General features: G+C 38.0%; 2 protein-coding genes across 12 annotated transcripts in view; one reads left to right on the forward strand and one right to left on the reverse strand.

Annotated features, from left to right (window-relative positions):
- LOC124165409 (protein madd-4) overlaps window positions 1-17,893 on the reverse strand; it is a 1,214,641-nt gene that overhangs the window by 1,089,805 nt on the left and 106,943 nt on the right. The gene's annotated exons all lie outside the window — the stretch shown is intronic.
- Window positions 6,032-7,839, forward strand: LOC124165413. The gene is made up of 3 exons (XM_046542819.1): window positions 6,032-6,452; window positions 6,843-7,067; window positions 7,406-7,839. Exons 1-3 carry the CDS (start codon window positions 6,306-6,308, stop codon window positions 7,700-7,702), a joined length of 669 nt encoding a protein of 222 aa, XP_046398775.1. The 5' UTR covers window positions 6,032-6,305; the 3' UTR covers window positions 7,703-7,839.

Below are 17,893 nucleotides of genomic sequence, written 5' to 3' on the forward strand. Positions count from 1 at the left end.
AAATTTAATGCATACCAAACATAGTACTTAATTTGGTACTCACAAACGTAGGACAGCACATGAAAGGTAATCTGAATTCATGGAAACTCATAAGTATATTCAGGAACTCAGTAGAAAAAAATAAACGCATTAAATGTTATGTTATCCTCTCAGTATTAAAAAGAAAGCGTGCGTTCTCTTCGTCAAAAATTCAATTTAATTTTGCTATTTAAATGAATGTGTTTGTTTTGAGAAATATTGGGGATATATTTATATTTTCTCCCGTTACATTAGGAACTGCATAACTTAGGGTAAAAATCAGCCACAGCACTTTAGATACACAAATATAAACTTAGCATTAAAACCTCTGCATGAAACTGACAATTTGATAAAAAGTACTGGAAAATATTGATAGGTACCATTAACAGTTGAAACTTCCTATGGCATCGAATCCATGACCCTGAATTCGAACTATATAATTTTAAAGTGAAAGTCATTTCAAGCGTTCGATATCAAACTACTTTTCCTGTTGAAGCTAGAAATGACCCATCTGGACCACTAAGGACGATGAAACAATAAGAAAATCTCATATCTCGCATCAGCTTTCAACCAGTAATCATTTTCAACAGGCCACAGTACAGAGAATTGAAACTGAGATTTCTCTTCAAGAGCCAACGACCCTGCTCCTGAACTAGGCCTTCGCCGCCGCAACCCTCCCATCACGACTCTTCAGAGCGAGCTATGGAAACACAGGAGGCGTGGTGGTGGAGTGAGGGGGACTGCTATTGCATATGCATACGGCCGCTTTTGAGACACCCCATTAGAATGCATTGGTTCCACTCCGTGAGAACTCCTTTTCCGACCGCTGCTACCCTATCCACCGATATCCCAAATCTCAACAACACAAAGCGTATCCTCCAAAATTCCTCCACGTTCCTCAAAGAGAAGATTATCCTCTTGATAATCACTCCATCCCTTCCGCTTCTATGCACATAGCAATCGCTTAAGAACCATTCGTTGAACTACGTGATTAAAAATCCAAGTACTTGATTCGGTTTTTTTGTAACTATTATCGTTACACTGGACCACTAAGGACGATTAACGAATCAAAAGAACTCATTCAATAAAACCTATTTTTTTTAAGAGTAAGTAACTAAAAAAATTGCAAAGAAGTGTTCATTTTGAATCAGGTAGCCCGGTTGATTGAATCGTAGGAATTTTTCACTACGGTACTAACTTTCCCCGCATCATAAGCTGTGGAGCGAACGAGAAAACCCCAAGCAAAAATTTGAAAATTCTTTACCTTCCCAAAATTTCACATATTTTCAGAGGCAAGATAAACTTCGGATTGTCTTCATCCATTTCACCATAAAAATTTTTGCGATACCTGCAATTCAAGGTCGCGTACGTACGTCAGTGTAGGGTTGGTAATTCACAAAGAAATTTTAACTATGGCCATTCGCTGTATGTATGTATAGCCATACATACATACAGTGAATACAGCGAATCAAGGAATAAAAATATAACTAACTAATAAACATCCAAGAAAAATCTAACTACACATCGTTGTTATGCAAGTAATATTTATAGGGAATCACCGCAATGGTTACCTGAATGAGAGATCAAACGAAAGAAAAAAAAAGGTAGGGTATGTGCTGTATTTTAATGTTAGGAACAACGGTTTTCTTTACTGCGGATCTCGCGCTTGGCTTAAAAAAATCGCTTTACCTATATTTGACGACTATTTCTTTGATACTACTTTTTCCTGTAATTTTTGGTGTTGCATGGAATTCTCAGGAGCGCTCGAATACACTTAGGGGAGTCTTCAATACATGGCTCGATCTTTCTATATTTTGGATCACGCGGAATTATTCAAAACAACCGGGCTCACCTGCGAGAATGGAGATCTATGGGACTAAATGGTCCGGAGAAAGACTCCCAGAGGCCATTAAAATTATATAGCCCCCGTATTTCTTGCGGGTCTCATTTAAAGGTATTCGCCCTCAAGGGAACAGGAATCGCTTCATGAAATATGTGCCCGTCGTGACACCTTTCGAATCCCACTTTAAAAATCTCCGCGCCGGTGATTCACGGCTACGAAAAAAATCCTTAACATAAATTAGGACGCTTCGAACGCACTAAGGCGACAGCCATTTGTCCTCGTGCGTCGTGGGATGAAACGATTTATTCCGGTTCGGCTTCGGAAGAGTTGTGAAAGGACGACGGAGTCAACCGGGATCGCGGTGTTTTGGCCCATTCAAAAGGAAACCTGAAACCTCTCCTTGTGTCTATTCGATCCATATTCATGGGGCGACTCCATTTTACCCACCTCCTCCGCTCTTTACTCTGTGCCCCATTTTACTCCCTACCCCTTCCCTTTCTCTCCTCCTACATCAATTATTACAAGCAGGGCCAGAAATAGGAGTTTTTTCAGGGGGGGGCTAAGATAGTTTTGCCCCCACCCCATCTTCTGATTCCCCTCGCTTCTTCTCTCAGCCTTCCCCTACCACTTAATTATAATATATCCATATATCTCTAAGCTATTGTTTTGAAATGCAATAGTCAAAATTACTCATCGTAAGTTTAATATTATTTATTTATTAAATTGTTCAAAAAGAGCCATTACGGCCATTATATTGAATATAAAACTTATAATCTGAAGTTCTTGATTGAAGCTTTCGCGGTTCATAATGATTAAAAATTAGAAATTTGGTAAAGTGACCAGCAGTCGGTCGCGGAACGTCGGGGCAATCTCCATTACGACACGCGGCATACACCCGTATGTGACTAATTTTTAATTATAATCTGAAGCTTTGAGAAATATAATCTATAAGAAGGATAAAACAAATATTCAGGAGTAGATGGATTTTGGAAACTGCCTCTTGATTAATCCGAAGGGCATTAAGAGAACGATGGAATCGCAGGTAGACGAAATGGTATAGAAAAGGGTAGGAAGTCTGTAATAAAAGTGATTTCTGGGAGAGAGAAAGATGGTGTAGTAGGTGGTCATTACGAAAAGCGAGGGTGGGAATGTGGAGTGAAAAGAATGGGAGTATTTCTGAGGATCGGTATATGCCATTTTAGGCATTGTAAATGAAAGAAAGATCAGGAATATTCCTACTAGTGGATAGTGGGGCCAACGATAGGGCAGACATTATTTCAGATCGAGAAGAATTACGGAGGTGAGGAATCGCGGTTTCGGACAACTGAAATGAAGAAATTAACGGGGAGTTCAAGAATTTACAAGTTGAAGAAAAGGTTTTATTAATATTTTTGTAAAATGATTAATAAATTCATAATTATTGTTTAGTGATTCAATTGGGGATATTAAATAAATTTTTGAAAGAAAGTTTTCAAATTTTTCCGCCGCCCCGAAATTTGCCGCCCGGGGCACGTGCCCCCTCTGCCCCACCCTTGTTTCGGGACATTAAATGCGATGAATTGGTTTATTTTTCATTACCTCATCTTATATGGCAATTAATATAGCCTAGAGGAAAAGGTCGGGAAAATTAAATGCAAAAATGTTTGCCGACGTTTTGCTATTTCTTATATTTTCATCAGGGCTATGAATAATGGTTATAATCGGTTACGTCATGGAAAAATTAGCAGTGCCGGAAAGCAATTTCCTTAAGTTTTTAGAAGTGAAATATTACTCTGTGTTTTTCATTACAAGTTACTAATTACATTTCAATACAAAAATTTTTGCTTTGGTTACGAAAGTATAAATCAGAAATTTTGTGGCCACAAAATTGATAAAAATTTTAGTAGAATATTGTCTTTTGTTAACCAGTTCCGGAATATAAAAAGAATTCTATTTTACATAAATGACAAAGAAAGACAAGAATTTTGACTCAATTGCTTCTCTTATATTAATTACTTAAATAAATTACATTAATTACTATTAGATGCGATGCGATCCCCTTTCTTCCGTATATTTTTGCCACCTCACCTTTCTGTCCATCTCATAAAATTCATGTATTGTGAAATGCTGGACTAATTGACGCATCTGCTAGTCCTTGACGTCCCTGGCTAATTGACTCATCCATATCCAGTCATTACGATTCGAATTTTATGAAACAACGCTCCGACGATAGAGTTAGCAAGACTACTATTTGAGCATTTCAGTCGCCTTCAGGCTTCCGAAGTATTATTGCTTTTTGCGCATGAATGTTTAATGAAGCTTCGGTAATTACGTTTTTCATCTTTTAAACGTCGTGCTGAGGTAATCATTTATTGTCGTCGTCATTTACCATGAGTGATTAAGAATTCACAAACGGAAATTAGTTGATTTGGATTTAAAATTTATGCTTGGACCCCTCCTCTGCTGATAAGCCAACTTCTTTCAAATAAGCGTATTTTATTGCTGTAGACATATCGCACCACCCTTCTTTTCATGAAATAATGTCTCAGTTTTGAATAAATTTTAAATTAAATTAATACTATTCTTAATTTTACCACTCCCAGCTCTCCCTTTCCAGAAAATACTGGATTTTTTACAGCTATAATTTCAACAAATGGCCAATCAGCAAACTAACACGGATTAAAAATGTTAAACATCCAGCATGTTATCACTTCTTGGAGACACTATGTCGCTTTTTATTTTTCAAGCATTTATATAATAGCTATGATAAATGGAGAGTAATTAAAGCATGTCGTACCAAAAAAAATTATCTTAAATATTATCTTCATTGGTTATCTGCGTAAATTATTGCATTTCTTTTCACTTTCTCATCAAAAATCGTACCCTTGAAAACACATGTGTTAGTCATTAATAGTTTTAAAAAATCAGAACAAAATATTTACTTGGAATAGCCCCAGTGAAAATATCTTCAACTTCGACCATAGGATTTGAAGCGGAAAGATTAGTGTATCAAAAGAATGATTTTCTCAAAGCATTTAGGAGGAATTGTAGATAAATTCGAGGAGGTGAGGGAGTTCTTCTCCTTGGGCATCCGAACGACCTAAGATGGACGAAAAAAGTAGGAGATTGTTAGTAGCATAGCCCAAGCAAAGATGGCACTCCTTAAAAAGGGACGTGTACTTACCACTGATAATATCAGTCGAAGTCAAGTGGAAATATATAGGGAATTACATCTGGATCAAGTTCCTTTATGATAGCAGGCATCGGACATGACAATAGAAATCAAGGTTGGGAGCTATCGAAATGTTTCGCTTTAGGAAAATGATGAAGATGAAATGGTACATCGTGCCATATACAGGACAAAATTAGCAGTGCCCAAACGCACTATCCTTAACTTTTTTTACAATCAAAATAATACTCAGTGTTTATTAATTACAAATTACGTCCGCGTATTTTTAAATGTACACGCCTTCGTTTAGTACCAATATTAAATCAATAGTAAAAATTTTAGTTTCGCTTACGAATTTATATGGGAGATTTAGAACCCATGGGTACAAGTGATTATTTTTCTAAACAGAATTAAGTACAGAAATTGGTAGAAGAAATATTCAAAAACTCAGTGGCCAAGGGATAGGACTAAGTCATTGTTCCGTGCTGACATTAAGTGGAAAATAACATGCATTACTAAATATCTAGTTGATCTCGTTGGTTAACCTTTACCGAATTTCTGTAGCTAACTCAGGTTAGAAAAAAATATCACTTGTACCCCTTGGCTCCTCACCGCCTCATATATTAGAAATTTTGAGGCACCATGCTTGATAAAAGTGTTATTTGACTACAATAACTTTTCTTAAACACTATCGGATCGGTTTTCCGGCTGGCTACGGTAACATAACACCACTAATCGTGTGAGTACCTACTGTGGAAGTTCTAAGAATGGTAGGAGAGAAGAAAAGTCTTATGAAAACTCTGGGAATAGTACGTGACAATATCATTGACACATCATGAGGCAAGATAGAATGTGAAAATCATCGCCGGAGGACAGTTGGAAGGGAAGAATACAGAGATAGGCCACGTATTAGAGACATTGAGCGTAGGTAATGAAGTATGTAAAGCAGAAGATTTATTCAGGCGTTAAAAGATTAGCCAATGGAAGAATTGTGTGAAGAGGTGCAACGAACCAATCTTAAGGGGGTTTCACACTGTCAAATTCTCGTCAAATTACGTTCGAGACTCGTTGAACAATCTTTATCGAATCTATATGACGTCATGTCAATCGTCATGACTGCGGACATTTGGTCTTGAATGCTCTTGAATCACTTCGTTTCCATCAAATTCGTCTTGTCTTGAACGGTTCTAATTTCTATTGAATCTCGAATGGTATTGAAGCGTTTCGACCAATCAGTGAACGATACATAACTTTCCGAGCCTTGCCAACGCGGCCTTGGAGATAACTATTGACATCATGGCCGTTTGGGAGAGGAACGCTGTGGAAGCCCTCATTAGTTTTTACGAGGAAAAAAGGTGTTTGTACGAAGTAAGCTCCCCAGATTACCACTTGAAGCAGAAGAGAAGTTCGGCGCTGCAAGACATAGCCACTAATTTGTTGCCTGTAAGTAAAATTATAATTATAATTGTTTTGGTTAACCTTGACCTATACCTACCTCGTGAAGATATTAACTAATGCAATATTTATATAAATATATATTACGTATATATTATATGTGATATCGGAATGCTTCGATAATTGTCGTGATAATATTTTGTACGTTTATTTCCTTAAAATTATAATTTCATTCACAAATATACATTTCTGGAGCTAGGGCTTGTTTCGTTCAAATGGTGTTGGATATGTTTTTATTTAGATAAGTGGTGGTCCCCTAGTGGCCTTTATATTGAGTTTTTTGTAATACGAGGTTTCAATGAATCCTACAAAGAATTATTTTGTGGTTTCCGCCGATATGGTCTTTTAAAATATATGTGTACTCGATACTCCCAACAGTTTCGACCTGGTACCACATCGGAGGACGTGAAAACGAAGATAAATGGCCTCCGCACACAATACATGGCTGAAAAAAACAAATTAATCAGGTCGAAGAAGAGTGGAGCAGGAGTGGAAGAGGTTGTAAGGCCAAAATTGTGGTGCTACAACAATTTAAGTTTCCTTGAAAGGCATACGGCACCCACGAAGAGCGTATCACACTTGGATCCCGTGGAGCTTAACAAGGTATGCCGATGACACTTGCAAATAAATTCGTCTTTATTACGTATAATTTGTTTTGCTGGAATGTGCATTGTTTGCTTCTGGCATGAAGTAATAACATGAAAAGTCAAATTCAAGGGGCATGTTTGGAACGAGTCTATTGTTTGAGATCGTCCATTGACTCCGTTATTTACCATTGTTGATCATCTATTTTGGTTTACTGTTTACGGAAATTTGTGATCTTACGTTGAGTGCCCACTTCAACGCAGTTACTTCTGCGATATTTATGTTTTAGCTACACTTGAATTCACGAAGGGACTTCTTTGCACTTCTGAACATTACATTAATTTTTTTGTCTGTAGGAAACGCCCATTGAAATACAATCAGGAGAGTTATCAGATGTCACGGCAGAAGAGCAGCATGAAATTGGTACCATCCCAGTCCCCTTAATCAGTGAAGAGTCCACCTCTGCCAGCGCTGACCACTGCAACATCTCCTCAAGAAGCGGGTCATCAAGAGGAGTACCGACCCCCAAGAGGAGAAGGACTGGGGAAGCAGACATAACTACCTTTCTCTCAAAGGCTTCGTCAGCCCTTGAGCAAGGGACACTGCGGAAAAACACAAAATTTGAAAATTTCGGCCTGTTTGTAGGGCAATAAATTGCCGATATTAGTGACGAAAAAAACAGAAAGCTGCAATGCAGAAAATTTTTGATATAGTAATGAAAGCTAAAGATGATGAGAATGAAAGTTAACTATTTTTGTATGTTTTTTATTTTATAATTTTAATTTACATTTTGTTACATTGAATTTGATCGTAAAATAATTGTTAATTATATAATTTGCTTGGTGGAATCACTGTTGTTTGGTCATTTCTTCAACCCTCAATGGCCATTAGTTAAAAAATCTTGAGTATATTGCATGATTTAAGAATTTGTTTCTACTATCATACCAAATAATCGTATAACATCAGGTAGTACGTAAGCTATATTAGTTGTTCAATTATTATTATTATTATTCAATTTCTGACAAGGTTGCAAACTAACTTAATTTGAAGAAGTTCTGGAATAAACTTTGGTTTCTGAATCTTAACTTGTAGCATTTTAGCCAATAGTCCTTCTATTTCCATGCGATGCAAGGACGCAAATGAGTGCTCTCCTTCTTAACACGATTCATTCCAGCAATTTCCTATTTATTAACCATAGGTAGATAAACCATCATCAAAGATTTTTTAATATTGGTTCATTATGGCATAGTAGGCCACTATCACACAAAAAAAGTCTTGATTTGGTTCAAATATAAAAAGCTTTATAGCGCAAGAAGGTTGTGAGTCATCAATAAAGCCAATAACACAAATTAAAAGTGGAATAATTTTTCATATAATTGCAGAAATATTACAATCTTTACTACCACAAAAATCACCAATAACAAAAGGGGGAATGAAATAGAGGAATTCATTAGCACTACCACAACCTACATGCCATTTCCCAATGGTAGTATTCCATCAGTCACAAAATATTCGCAAAATTCATCCCTAATAGCTCTCGCATCGTTATTGTGCCTATTTCCACCCTGTCTTACCAATTGACCGTCAAGTATTGGGCCCTCCCTCCACACTCCAGGAATTACCCTTCCATCACTCATCACTATCTACCAGACCTTGAGGCAAGTAATTAGCGTCCTTCTTTGATCTCAAAAAGTTGTGTAGTACTATACAGGCTAGTGTCACAATTTCCACTTTTTCAACAGAGAGATTGATACAGTTTAATAGTATTCTGAAGCGGTTCGCTAAAATACCGAAAGCATTCTCTGATGTCCGCCTTGCCCGGCTAAGGCGATAATTAAAATTTCTCTTCTGCAAACTCAGTCCCCCATCTGGATATGGTTTCATTATGTTATATTGTAGAGGAAAAGCATCATATGCCACAATCACATGAGGGACACCGAGTACACGGCCAGGCAAAGCTATGTTCGGGGGTATATGCAAAGAATTTTGGCGCAATGCCTCAGCAAGGGTGCTCTCACGAAAAACACCGCCATCACTCACTCTACCATTCACCCCGACATCGATGTATAAAAATTTATATCTGGCATCTTCTAATGCTAACAACACAATACTGTGTGAGCCTTTATAATTGAAATAGAAAGACCCGTCTGCTCTTGAGGATCTAAAATGTATATGCTTCCCATCAAGAGCACCAATGCAATTGGGAAAATTCCATTTTTCCTGAAATTCCCTAGCTATTTCCTCCCATTCATCAACACTTCTCGGCATCTGAAATGAAAGATAATACATTAAAAATTCAAATCGAGGAATGCTATACTTATGTTCATATTAAATGGAGTATATTGTACAAATTTTATCTAATTAGCTCGTTTCAAACAACTTACCTTCAAGAAATTCTCTTTCAGAACTTCATAAATAGCTCTGCATACTTGAGGTACAAAGAGAGAAATAGTATTGTGAGCAATCCTCGTGGAATACTGTAGACTTTTGTAAGACTCTCCTCTCTCTGGCTAAAAATCTCAGAGCCACCGCCAACCTATGTTTTGCCGAGATACATTCCCGTAAAATTGTGTCTCTTTTAGATATGAGAGGCGACACCAACTCCAGTAACTCTCTAAAATTGTTGTTATCCATCCGGAGGAAGTTGGTGAAAGATTCCGGATCCTCCGTTTCCAATTCCCGGTACAGCAAGCTCATGCTACCAGCGGCATACCTCCGGCTTGGCCATTCTCTTGACCAAAGCCTTCGACGATTTCTCCTCCGACCTTGCAGTACTGCTGCCACTACTCCTACGCAAAATGCCACTCTTGCTATATTTGCGTTGTCATTATCCATCGTCGGACGCAAAACCAGATTTAATAATTGTAATGATGTATCAAATGATGATATCAAAACGTTGTTATGAGTACGGGTTTCTACGCGCTTTAACAGAGAATAGAACGCTATACGTTTTTCCTTTGTCGATCATGTTGACTATCGGTATTCAAGTCAATTCAAGCTTTCTGGAACAGTCTGAAAGAACGTTCAACTCGATTCAATGTGTGTTGAACAATCACTCTTGAAAGACCGTCTCGAATGGTCTTGAATCTTCATTTAGCGTTCAAGACGACTTGTTCAACGTTCCTTGTTCATGACATCTCGAATAGTGTGAAAGAGGCTTTAGGATTGTTGGAATTTGGCGATGAAAATTTACCAGTGTGGTTCTGCAATGTTCGACAATGCGGCTAGTTCCACAAGGGGGGCGCGCCCCCTGCGCCCCCCATACGTATTAGCCACTACTTTCATAAGTAAAATATGCATGAAAAATTTTACATTCGCGACAAATGAGGGACTTCCGCCCATGGGTAAGGCGACGGCTTTTTGTAAGGATTGAGGCAATCCCATTACCACCGCTTGAAAAGAGCACAATTCTCCTAGTATGACGTGGATCACATTTGCGTGATTAAACGTGGGACGATCACGAGATTCGGTGCGGGCCAGTTCGGAAAATCACGATTCAATTAAATGGCTCGGTATCTATTACTGCGTAACCACTCCGGTTTACACAAGCATCCGCCGCGGCTGCAATTTGCCCCGCGCGCGCGTTCCTACAAACGGATCGATAAGAAGCAATTTCACGCTTTGTTCAAACGAGAACGAATGGAATCGAGATAGTCCAAATAAATTAAGTGCATCAATGACAGTGCTCGTTAAAATCGATGATACTTTTGGTTCCGATAAAGGTCACATTCCGGTATTACACATTCGCCCTCTAGAATATATGGGTACTTACACTATTCTTCTTATGCTAGACTTAAGGGTAATAAAGCTATACTGCATCAAAAAACAAAATTTTCTTTTCATATTTCCAATACTTAAAAGACATAGAAATATTAGTCGATGCCTTCTCATCCAATACCTGTAGGAGGCATGATATTATCATACGGTGTATTCAGGAGTCACAATTGTCACACTTCATTAATTAAGATCACAATCTCATTCTAGCAATAACCATGCATTTTAACTATTTAAAAATATTCATTTAACATAAATAATCAAGGCACTTAATTTATTATAGAGGATAAGTATAGAATAGGTGCATAAGTATATTCGGAAACAGATTTTATTCATACGTTCCATTGAAACAAGTGACGAACGTTTTATCGCTATCTATGCTGCAATAACCCTAAAAATGCCTCAGTTTCATGCACTTGGCCCGTATTCTTGAGATGGGGGTTAGCATATATCATAAAAAAGGGATTATTCATCATTGCAGTTGACTCTAATAAATGTAAAAATACCTAAATAATTACATGATTCTCCATGAAAGCAGTTATTCTATTCAAAGCTAGAGAATAGTTTTAAATAACTTTATTTCTCTGAGGCTTTGGGGGATTTATCCCCTCATTCCCCCCCCCCCCCCAAATATTTGAGCCGCTGTGTTAAAAAAACAGATTGATAGTACTTTATTCTCATAGATTCCATTTCCAAATGAGCTTCTTGCTAATACCTTCTTCTCATAGATTTCAAACGAAGACCGCGAGTGTAAAGAGGGCTGGGGAATGGAGAATCGAGGTTACCAGCGCGTTCAGGAGATCCGACAGCCAGCAGGGCAAAATACCTATCATGTCGAACGCAAAAATAAAATCTTCCCCATCGATCAATCAATCAATCATTATAAAGGGGACGTCAGTCTCTCGGGCCGCATGCTCTGCACTTTAAAAACAAAACCTTCCCCCCAGATCCCTCGTACATTTGATCGACTATCCCCATTTCCTTCACTTTGGCCCAAACCCAACCAACCGACCCCTTTAAAGCTCTCCTTCAAAACGTTAAACACGTTGAATGATGGAGAAGAGGAAAAGAGAGTTGCAAATTGAATTGGCTTCGGTACGAGAGAGAAAGAAAAAAAAGAGTAAAGAGGGACGTTACAAGTGCGCCGAACGTGTCTACTGCTCTCGTGCCGAGAGCACCTGAACTCGTAAAGTTAATTAGTGCACGTGATACATATCCTGAAAATGTAATGTGTGGGCTACGTGATGCCATTAAACTCAAGAGAGAGGGTGGGATACTGTTGGATTGCCGGGAATGCGGTCCTTTGATCAGTGAGGCGAAAGAGGGAACAAGTGAGCATCGGAATCTATCTCTTGCCTCTACGTATTTATGTGCAATAAATTTATTGCGATGTCACACAGAAAACATTAATGAACACGTTAAAGAAAGACAGTATGGATAAAAAGTGTACGAATCAAATTATTTAGAGCATCAAATTATTTTTTTCGCCTTTTCATCATTATTCCTCGTGATTTTAATCGTTATTCTTCCACTATCGTATTAAGACTCCAAGAAAAATATTTGTTTTATACGTACCAATTCAATTACAGTGAATGAAAGTTGAGCACCATTAATTAATATAGTGTCAATTTGTCAATAAACGGGGCATAATGCTATGTTATGACACGATTGACAACATTATGCACCAATAAAACCTGCTATTTTTTCCCAGGACTTTGTTTTACGCATAAAAATGTAAAGGTGAGACCGATGTAAAATATAATGAATGAGTAATTTAAATGAATATTTATGCAGTTTAAATTACATATGAAACATTAATGATCATGATCATTGGCATTTTCATCCCCTTTCTAGCCCCGATGATGGCAAACATAATTTCAAACACTTCGGCGATATTTTCATTCATTTTTGATTAAAAAGTATACTCCTGATTGCATAGTATTATTTTTTTAAAAAGATCCAGAAATTTGCCATCTTAAATGTAAGTACACAGGATGGGTTGCTTTTTACCTGTGCACACTGTGCCATATATATTACATGAATTAATAAAACTGAAATCTAACACGTTGAATTCAAATTATATAACACTACCAGCTTGACAGCATATTAAAGGATATTATGATACCGAAGCTTGTGCCGCGATCGAAAACTTGATCCAGAGACACGATTGAATGTCACCAGACTCGTTTGAAGAGATTCCTTAGATTAAAAATCCAATCTTCACACTTTAGATTTCAGTTACAATTTGATGTTAATTTGATGCCGTGCGCAGCATACGTATGATGAGAGATGACATTTTCAGGAAATAATGTGCCTTACTCATTTTTACTCTGATTTAGCGATGTGCATCTCCTACTTGAGGCATGATTATAAATGTGCAGACTGTTCTAAAATAACCTGAGGCTGAGGGAAATGCTGAGTAATACAAATTAAGAACATGACCCTAAATTATCCTTCATATATCCCAAATAAACTGTATTTAGAAAATATCTCTTGATCTCTTGCAAATTTTACCAGCGAAAAAATAAATTAAGTCATATCGATGTGCGCTACTAAGTTCACTGTTACGAACATTTCTTGTCGACAGGTATCGGTTTCGCTATTTCACCCGACCCAATGAGGAATTTGGGATAATTTGACGTCTTCCCAAAATTATTTGCTGACCTTTTCAAAAGAAAGAGGGAAATACTAAGTTATGGAAATAAGAACATGGCGATAATACATCCTTTCTCTCGCAAATGCACCATGCTACAAAAATAGCCTACTTGATATGGAATTCTTGATATCTTGGAGTCTTAGTAGTAGTGGTAATGGAATTGAGCGTTAGGGTGCTTCGACGGCAGGTCATTTTGCACCAACACTTAATCATTTCATTCAAATCGTATAATAAAGGGATCGTCACCGCACAATTTTTTACATGAAATAGACAGGAACTTTTATATTTTATTTAACAGACCTATTTCCTTGAGAAACAAAATTGTACTTTTTAAATTAGTAGGGTGGTCTCCTAGAAGGTATTCAAGGTTTCCCCCTATGTTGAACCTCATCCGCGCTTCACGGCATTTTTCACGCTTCCAAGATATGTCGGATATTTAAAGGTAAACTAATTTTGATTCAACTAATTACAGTTATTTTATTAAACAAAAAAGTAATAAAAAGTAAATAGATTTCTAAAAAGATAAATGTTAAGATAATGCAAAAAATGGCAAAATAAAAAATAAACAAATGATATAAAAAAATTATTACAAACTAATGGAAAAATAAAAATATATCCAGTGGCGCCAACTCCATGGGGCTTGAGGGGGCCCGAGCCCCCTTAAAAATTCATTATGGGTGTGAGGAAAAAATGTATCAGGCTTGTCGAATTTCTCCGAAGTGCCTAGATATTGAGATTCAAGTTATCAGGGTTCTAATGTTGATAATATTACTCTTTTTAAATGGTTAAAAAAACTTAAAACTCACTGCTTATAAAATTTCCCGGGGCAAGATCCCCAGTTTGGGCCCCCCCAATATTTTTTGTAAGTCGGCATCCCTGAATATATCATATACTTCGTTGAGTTTTAACTGTATAAAGCACTATCAAATTCTAGATTTAAGTTTCTCTTTCTCACAAACAACACTATACACCAACAATAAAACACGTGCGTCATTGTAAATATTATTCTAAACTGGCTGGTTGTGGTGAGCCAAGGATCACCGGTACAGCTTTTATGCGAGCCTTCCGCGCGGCTATGCCGTGGATTATATCCGATGCAGTCTAAACAGCGAAAAAATAAATTTAGTCATACCATGACACGCTACTAAGTTTACTGTTAGGAAAACTCCTTGCCGATACGTATCGATTTCGCTACTTCACCTCCATGTTAAAATATTTCTTGGAGTGTAGGTCAACGTATGTTATGCAAAAAAGTTATAGCCAACGTTTCTGTTTATTTAAAATCATCATCAGGGCTTCAATATGTTCTAAGTTTCCTCTTGTATTTCTCCTTAAATCCTATTTTCGAAGTCCAAAATATGGGTTAAGGGTTGATGTTGTTATACAGCTACTGCTTCGAATTCTTCTCCTCGTACTTCTATATTGTAGTATGAGATTACGGTGATATGAAAGTGATCAATAGCATTCCTCCTAGGTTTATTAGATAAATCCTTATCTTGACCTCGTTTAATTCATGTTAAAATATTTCTTGGAGTGTAGGCCAACTCCAAAATACTTAAATAAAAAAATGTGTACTTCAATAATACTTACTTACTGTAATAATAAAATGTGTACTTCACCTCCAAAATCACCCGACCAAACTAGGATTTGGGGATGATTCGCCCTGCTCCCCAAATTCTGCGTGCCTCTGGCGATGGTAGGGAGACAGGCACCGCCAACAATGCGGAACGCGAGGCGACGTGCGATCGGCCGCTAAGCAACGGGGCCGCAGCTCGTTTCATCTGCATATACATATATCTTATTTGCATCTGGCCGGCCCGACCGTCGAGATTTTAAAGGGGCCTTCGTCCAGCCGGTCCCCTTGTGTCCGACCGCGTTGGAATTCCCTCGGCCTGGGGCGACTTCCACGAGGCCATAAAGCTTGACCGTGGAGAAAAGTCAATTTACGTTTTAGGGGCAGCGGGAAATGCTACAACCTACTCTGGAACGGAGGGTGTCGGATGAAATTTCCTTAGCCCTCGCCTTGAATTAGATTTGCAACTGTAGCCCCACTGCGTGTGACCGTGTAAAAATGGTCAATTACTTCAGCACATGAGCGTTAGTGAAAGCGGTCGCACTAATAGTGATACGGGCGATTGCGTACACCACGAATATTACAAAAGAGGATCCTCAAGTTGGCCTAAATGTGTTGTCAACCACCGCGCATTTAAATATGCTTACAAAAGTCGCCACTCGCGTCGCTGACGGACAAATAGATCCGAGTTTCAAGGGGAAATGAGTTATAATATGCGGTTTCAACCAAAGTTTATATACATGATGGTGTGATCTATCAACTGCATAAAAACTCCATTCTTTTCCTCGTGATTACAAACATTGCGCCGCAAAATATTGAAAATAAACATGAACCCATTGCACCCATCAACGCGCCGCGTACATTTTTGAAAACCGATTAAAATGCGACCGAAATGACAACAGAATTTAACCAACCATAGGATGGAATTAGGCCTCCTACATGCAGTCCCCTTGACGTACAGATTCAATCACGCGACCATTTTTTCCATCCCTTTCGAGGGACAACCCCAGCGATCGCTCCAATGATAGCGGAAAATGACCGTTTCACACGATCATTTCCCGCGATGGCTCTAGGGATGGGAATCCCATTCCTTCTTCCAACAAGAACGCACGGCCACCAACAACGATTGTTGCACCACTCAATCCAATCGTTTAATCCAACAAAAATTGAAAAAGGAAGATACATTTGTAATAATAAAAAAACTTTCCCTTTGAGCTCAAATACATTCACGCAAAAACGAAATATTTGCATTTAGGGAATGCAAACGGAGTAAGGGAAACAAAAGTTTATTGAGAAGCAGCAGTGGCACAAAAATCTTTGTCCTAAACCTTTTAAAAGTGACTCTACCTTACCTACCCTAGAGTATCTTTCATTCGAGGAACATATGGACTGATGATACGTCTATATAATCATTGTGGAATAAAATAGAAAAGATTTATTTCTTCTATAGAAGAGAGCAAATTATCAAACTGGTCTTTTTTTCAACATCAAGAATACCTCTTTTTCTCTCATTAACTTACAAACCATCTAAACCAGTGGCGGAGCGAGGGAGGAAGTCCGGGGGGTCCAGACTCCCCCGCGAAATATTAATACACAATTACTTTCCTTCATAAAAGAAAACAAAACTTTAAAAATCATGAGTTTACAATAGGTTTTCTCGCAAATGAAGTTTTTTTGATTATGAAATGTGTTAAAATTAGTAAAATACCCTCTACTTAGCACACTGCTTTTCAAAAAATTTCCCGTGGTTTTGGGCCCTTCCCTCCTCCTGGCTACTCCACTAATCTAAACTAAGGTGAATTGAATAATCAAGGTGTTAAAAGGAAGCGTTCAAGATGACAAATACTCTCCGACACAAAATCGGTGGAAACCCATTAAAAAATTCGTGCTATCTAGCACAGGATTGCTATTTGAAAAACTGTCACGGCTTGTGCAAGAATTGATATCAATACTTTGCAAGCTAACACCTTGATGGTGCTCTTGAAAGGAAAACAGAAAGTGTAACAGCGACTCGCGTAAGTAAAAAATGATTGGAAGAATCATTTGCAACACGCAAAGACTGTTGAAAATTCAACGACTCAATCCGAAATGCCTACTACGTCGTGATGGTCGAAGGCGGAAGAATCCGGCTGACACGATGGCCCGTCCGGACGGCTCAAAAATAAAAAGGAATGAAGGTCTGGGTGTTTACAATGTCTTCAATCCTCCGAAAGGCACGCGCGTCCGTCTTTCGGCTCACTGTCTCCCACATTCTCGGCTGGAGGAGAATCCAAAACCGCTACAAGAAGCAGTTCCCTTCACACAAAATACCGGTTTGCTGAAAAAATATCTAATGAAGCACTCAACGAAAAATTAACTTCATGGCTCTGGAGAAAATATAAAACGAGTTAATATTACTTTAAAACGCGTCATATTAACGCGCACTCGCCGCCATCTTTGTTCAATTACTTATATGAACAACGAACAGCAAACCGCTGCATGACCATTATTAACCCTCTAGGTGCCACCGAAATTTGGTGGTACTACTAGCGTAAAATGTGTCAACCTAAATTTAAGAGTTTTGTAGCACTTAATAAAAAAACAGAATACGAAGTTACTATTTTAGATATAAATGTAATGTTTTTCTATTTTACTAAAACGGAATTTCTTGTTGATCATAATATTCTAATACATTGGATAAGGGATAAATTCAATTATTACAACAATATTAGTTTGAAAATCCGGTTTACGCTCGAGCCGATATATCGGCTCGTGGCACTAAGGGGGTAAAAATTTCTTTTGATTTGTTACCTCGCTGCCTCGATATCTTCCACGGAGCTCACCCCTCCATTCCGTTACTAT

Source organism: Ischnura elegans, chromosome 9 (genome assembly GCF_921293095.1).
Source record: "Ischnura elegans chromosome 9, ioIscEleg1.1, whole genome shotgun sequence".
Lineage (NCBI taxonomy): Eukaryota > Metazoa > Arthropoda > Insecta > Odonata > Coenagrionidae > Ischnura > Ischnura elegans.

Excerpts from the sequence above, each read along its gene's own strand:
- LOC124165413 (XM_046542819.1), top strand. The coding sequence starts at position 6,306 with ATGGCCGTTTGGGAGAGGAACGCTGTGGAAGCCCTCATTAGTTTTTAC. Across the intron at positions 6,453-6,842 it reads TAGCCACTAATTTGTTGCCT|TTTCGACCTGGTACCACATC; the intron begins GTAAGTAAAATT and ends TACTCCCAACAG. Across the intron at positions 7,068-7,405 it reads ATCCCGTGGAGCTTAACAAG|GAAACGCCCATTGAAATACA; the intron begins GTATGCCGATGA and ends TTTTGTCTGTAG.